The sequence below is a fragment of the Toxorhynchites rutilus genome, chromosome 3, assembly GCF_029784135.1.
Source record: "Toxorhynchites rutilus septentrionalis strain SRP chromosome 3, ASM2978413v1, whole genome shotgun sequence".
In the NCBI taxonomy this organism is placed as follows: Eukaryota; Metazoa; Arthropoda; class Insecta; order Diptera; family Culicidae; genus Toxorhynchites; species Toxorhynchites rutilus.
The window spans coordinates 151383954-151389953 of NC_073746.1; the positions used below are offsets into that span (position 1 = coordinate 151383954).

The window sequence follows — 6000 nt, forward strand, 5'->3', positions numbered from 1 at the left end:
GAGAAGCGCCCTTTAAGATATCCGCAAAAGTGCGTTTCGAGCGTTCCTTCAAAGAGCGCTTCTGTTTCTCCCAGCGACTCTTGTAAGTTTCACAAACTGAGAGCTCGTGTGGGGATCCCCCGCAATATGGACATTTATGCTCAGTCGCACTGCAGGATTTCCCCGCATGTTGCTCTCCGCAAGTGGCACAGCGCTCCTTGTTGGCACAATAATCTGAAGTGTGACCAACTGACTTGCATTTTTAGCAAGTCATGGGCTTTGGCACGGAGAGTCGCACAGGCAGTCTCAGTTTGCCCACCATGACGTAGTCAGGGAGAGCGGAACCAGCAAAAGTTACTCGAAACGAGTCTGACGGCGTGAATTTATTTTTTCCCTCTTCTTGGGATACTTTACCTAGTTGGCGGCTGTCCAAAATTTTAACGCCCACCAAAGGGAGTCTTTTGAATTTACCAACTCCTTCTTTTATCATTTCGCACGTCAGACCCGTTTCAGTTATCACCCCCGAGATTTCTACGTCATGGGAGAGCACGTAGACACGATACTCTAGGGAGAATCTCTCGTCGATCACAATTGCATTTGCGTGTTTCCGATCATTCACGACAACACGCAGTTTGTTCGGTCTAACCTTAGAGATTTCGACCACGGAGGAATATAATCTTGCCAGATGTTTCGAAACCTGAATGACATTAATTGATTTACCTTTTGGTTTGGGCCGGAAAAAAACAACCCATGGACCAACTCCAAATGCATCGTCTGGATAGACCTTGACACGAGGAGAGGAAATAACTGAGGGGGAGGACGAGGTCGATTGTTGAGCGGGAGCGGGATCAGTAGGGCTAGGAGGCAAGTTCGTGAGTTGAGCGGAAGCGGGAGCGGGAGATTGAGGGGGCGAAGAGGAAAAGTTTGCCAATTTTCTTGAGGGGGGCTTGTTAAGGATGATTAACTCTTTCTCTGAAGAGACATCTTCTGAGGGAGGAACGCGTTTAAGCGACTTCCCAGCCCCCGTTGTAGCTAGTGAGGAGGAAACAGTAGTTTCAATCTCTATGTCAACATGAGCTTCTGCCATTACGGCAGATATAAAATAATATAATTTTATTTTTTTTTTGTATTTCTAAATCTAATATATATTATACCTAAATCGCACAACAATGCGAATGAGATGAAACGGTGTCCCAATCGAACCGCGTGGCAATCGCTCGGCACAGATGCAACGGTATATCGCACCACAACACGATGATGGAATCGATGACGATGATAAAGCACACGCACCGCGTCCGCCGTGGAGGACTTCTTCCTCACGCTGGTTGTGATTGCTGCTCTCCTCACTCGCGCAATAAAGAGAACCCCGTTAGGGCGAAATAACTTCACCAGCCACGAAATGATAACAGTATAATCTCCACTCTATAATAGACGCGAACAAATTTGCGACCGATGTCTTCGGACTGCGCGAGCTGAATGACTTGATATATGAAACGATTTATTTCAATTTTCATAAATAAAAACCAAGGTGTGTTCCCGCTCGAGAACGGATCGTTTGCTTTAAGCTGTCTGTCTTGCTGTGTTCATTTTCACACAAGGAAAGTTTATACGGCGAGAAAAATTGAAATAATGAAGAAATATTAGAAAAAGTGATTTCCCATATGCTCTACACATAGTATTAGGTGTTGTTAGTCCAATTAAAATTCGCATTGGGTTGAATAAACACTCAGAAAGTAAAAATTATAAAACAAAATTACCTTTTCCATTTCGAATAGGTTTTCTCTATATTAAAGTAACATGTTTTTACTGAGGAGAAATATTGATAATTGTGTTCGGTATTGGTAATTATCTTATATTACATTGGTGAGTTTTTTTTCTTCATTTCATCCATCCATAACACAGTAGGCATCTCGTTTAGGATCACAGAGGGCGGTTTTCATCATATCTCGTTCCGCTTCGTTATCTTTTACCTGATAAGCGCCATCCAACGACTGTTTACCATCACTCGGTAAACACTGGTGGAGTGAACAAACAATACCCAATAACCAAACAAAACGTCCCTTTTCAGGGCCACCAAATCATTATCAAAGAGTTTCACGAATTCTTCAAACATATTCAAAATCAACAGATAACCTATCGGAATTCTACGTCAAGTATGCGGTCGTGTCTCGGACACAACCCTCCTGTGACTTTTTGAGACTCAAATTTAAGGGACTAACAACCAATGCATGAAATTTTGAGGGAAAGACATTTCAAAAAAGAACACAAACTAACGCTAGCAATAACTCCCACAGAGCACCAACGATAATCTTGGAGATGCCATTCAATTTCTTCGTGACTACGACCGTGAAGCAGCCGAAATGTGTAACCGGTAAATGTTTTTTAATGACGAACGTAATACTTCTCTAACCACCACATCACTCCTCACTCCTTAGGGTTGCGAGCAGTGAGTGGAAGTACGCGACCAACGCAACGGAGTTCAACAAACGGCGGATGAGGGAGCAGCAGAACCTGGCCGCAAAATTTGAATGTCTCAGCTGGCGTCGGGCTGCCTCATTCGATTCGTCGACGATTGTTGACACCAGTATTCGTCGCCAGCTGGGACGAATTGTGCAGCCCGGCCGCTGTGGCCTAGGGGAGGACAAGCATGCCGAGGTGATATCCTTTATTAGTTATTGCTTTACATTATAAAGGAACCATTTTCAGATAACTCACGTGATATCGTTGATGAAAGAAAACTACAACAGTGCAAAGGTATGCCCATTCCAGGGACCACAAGCAACCCCGCACAAAAGTGCAAGCTATGTCAGCGGTTATTCTACTTACTGTGATTTGAGGATAGAGCCAGACTTGGTACAGATTATGCAAACAAGTCGAGTAGAACCAGAACTGAACTATTTTTGGTCGACTTGGCGTGATAAAACCGGACCACCTATAAAGAACACGTTTATGCGTTATCTGGATCTAGCCAACCAGGCAGCTGAGCGACATGGATTCAGTGATGCAGGTGAACAGATGCGCTCGTTATACGACGACAATGATTTCTTCTTCACCGTCAACGATCTTTGGACGAAGATTCAACCGCTCTACAGGCAGTTGGTTACGTTCGTCCGAAAAGGACTCGTACGACAGTACGGAGAAAATGTGGTGCGAAAAGATGGTCCTCTCCCAGCTCATCTGCTCGGTAACATGTGGGCGCAAAATTGGAGAAATATACTAGATTTGGTTAAACCGGGGCAATCAGAAACTCCGGACGTTACCGGGGAAATGATCCGACAGGGATACACACCATTGAAAATTTTCCAAACAGCAGAAGAATTCTTCACTTCGATCGGTCTATCCCCTATGACACCTGAATTTTGGCGAAACTCAATGCTTCAGAAATCGAACGAAATACATGGACAGTGTACCGCATCAGCTTGGGATTTCTGTAATAAAATAGATTTTCGGATAAAGCAGTGCACCCAGGTAAACCTGGAAGATTTCGTGAATGCGCACCACGAAATGACCCATGTTCACTATTACATGCAATATGCATCCCAACCATATCTGTACCGGGAAGGACCGAACCCGGCTTTTCATGAAGCTGTTGCAAACGCCGTTAGTCTTTGTGTAGGAGGGCCGGTACATCTCCAGAAGCTGGGGCTTCTGAATAGTCCGGTTACAGTGAGCAATGGAAATAATATGATTAATATCGAGTATCTTTTGAGTGTTGCCTTGGATAAGCTTCCGTTTATGTCATTCAGTTTGGCTCTGGAGAAGGTATGATCTGCGATATGTATTTTTGACTATGTAGCCTGAGATACAGCTTTCACTACTTTCAGTGGCGTTGGTATGTTTTCGAGAAAGGTCCCACTGGCATGAACGCTCGTTGGTGGGAGCTCCGACTGAGGTATCAAGGTATAATTCCTCCAACCGCCAGGGGATACGAACATTTTGACGCTGGAGCTAAGTATCACGTAATCTCCGATCAAGACTATATCAAATACTTCGTGGCGACTGTGCTACAGTTTCATATCTTCTCGGAACTTTGCATTGCATCGCATCATGTGGGTCCACTGCATACCTGTGACTACTATCGTTCGAGAGAAGCTGGAAGAATAATCAGGTAAAGCAAAGACAATTTCAATTTACCGATTAATTAGTTCACACAGTTCCTGGAACTTTCAATTCACACTAGTAATGTATTTCATATCATATCGTATCTCTTTCACAAACATTTCGCCTTGAAAATCTCAGTTAAAGATCCACATGCCATGCACATGTCACCGAATCCAACCCACATCAAGCTCCTTCTTGTTCCCACCGGATCCATTCATACTCGTCGAGCTTCAACAGCTACCGAAATGCTGCGTTAGCTATGGAGTTCCGCTAGTTCGAAGACCTCTTCCTGCGTTTATACATACACACATGAACTACGCAAAAAATCGTTCCGAACGTCAAATCCCTATCAAATGCTTGCGAAAGTATTCGCACAGATTCGGGTAAATCGTGCTCGATCTCGATTATTCTTATTGGAGAATTTGTACATGGCCTAAGAAAGACTTAGCTGTTCTACAATCCTCTCGCTACATGTGCTTCCCAAAAATAATAGAGTGATATAACCACAATGTGAACGTAGGACTACCGTTGACTCAATAATCATTTGTTTGAGGTTGCTTCTGAATTAATTCACAATGAATGAATGGATATTTTGAGGATTTGCTGATCGTTCTTCGTGTGAATGGATGAGTATAAGTGTTGAAGTATAATTGAAACAGGGAAGAACATAAAATTCGACCCTTTTGAACTAGCTAGAGGTACTGAAAAGTATCGATGGTTGGCTTTATAGAAACATAATTATCACAATCACAATTATCACGAACATCAAACTACGTTCTTGGTGGATGGATTTCCGAGCGGGCACCCGCTTAAATACAAATTTGTGTCTGCTTAAATAGTCTGTTTTCAAAGATATTTTTGATCTTTTGAAACAAGTTTTCGGGTCAATAATTAACAAGCATTTGACTCTTGGACATCTTGTTCTTCGAATGAAGTGTTAATCATACCACTCCGTTCAGTCAGCAAAGAGGTATTGGTACGAAGTATCTCTCCACTCCAAATACAAAAGTTTTGCTCAGTGACATGTTCATTCATCCAAAAATGTGCTTCATAGCTGTGTAAAATTGCAAACTTGTGTGAGTTTCTCAAACTGAAGCATGGTTCTCGTAAAAAACCTGCACAATTTGCAGGCGTTGTTCTGGTCTATTCACGACGAAATGATAAATTAAGCTAAGCATGAAGCAAGTGACCGCTGTCAAAATGGCGCACATATCAAAGAGATTTTGCCAACTTAAAATTCTATTCTTTTCTAAATACACTCATTGTTACATTTGAGACACGCAAATTTTCGTTCTTATCAATACTTTTGAATTCATCTATTTCAGTGACATCATGCAGCAGGGCGCATCTCTTAGCTCGTCGCAGTTGATCAAACTTTATACAAGAGGTAAAACTGCGCAGCTCACCGTGGAGCCCCTGCTGAAATTTTTTAGGCCATTGGAAGCTTGGTTGGAGGTACAAAATAGGGACGAACCGGTACGTATCGTACATAGTAATTGAGGCTCCAGTTTTTCATATACATTTATTGCAGCTGATCGGTTGGAGCTCCAGGATGGAGGATTATGCCCTGTTTCAACCTATGATGGACCGGAACGGTCGGAATTCTGCAATGTGTACTTCTTTCAATATACTGGCGATGATCACGTTTTCTTTTAGCTTATTTAATATGTATTAATTGGTGCCTAGTTTCGGTTTTAAACTGTAAATAAAACCTTTATTTTACGTCTAAGGGGGTTATTGTTTTTGTAACAGGATGTTGGTTTTCATTTTTATAAAGTGCAGTAGAAAGAAATACATTACTTTTCTATAAAATTATAGGCAATATACGGCATAGATAGAATGATCAAATCAAGTTAAACCAAATGTGCAACATTTTGTCCGATAACTTGGTTGTCGTGTACAAATCACGTAACGCTAAAA

General features: G+C 42.2%; 1 protein-coding gene across 3 annotated transcripts in view; it reads left to right on the forward strand.

Moving 5' to 3' along the window:
* LOC129778289 (angiotensin-converting enzyme-like) overlaps positions 1 to 5799 on the forward strand; it is a 47230-nt gene extending 41431 nt beyond the window's left edge. For all 3 annotated transcript variants that reach the window (XM_055785094.1, XM_055785096.1, XM_055785097.1), the window contains 6 exons: positions 2274 to 2350; positions 2415 to 2634; positions 2686 to 3741; positions 3804 to 4087; positions 5406 to 5556; positions 5612 to 5799. In XM_055785094.1, the coding sequence (XP_055641069.1) occupies positions 2274 to 2350; positions 2415 to 2634; positions 2686 to 3741; positions 3804 to 4087; positions 5406 to 5556; positions 5612 to 5755 (1932 nt within the window). In that variant the 3' untranslated portion in view covers positions 5756 to 5799. The remainder of the gene's footprint in view (positions 1 to 2273; positions 2351 to 2414; positions 2635 to 2685; positions 3742 to 3803; positions 4088 to 5405; positions 5557 to 5611) is intronic.
* Positions 5800 to 6000: the final 201 nt, after the last annotated feature.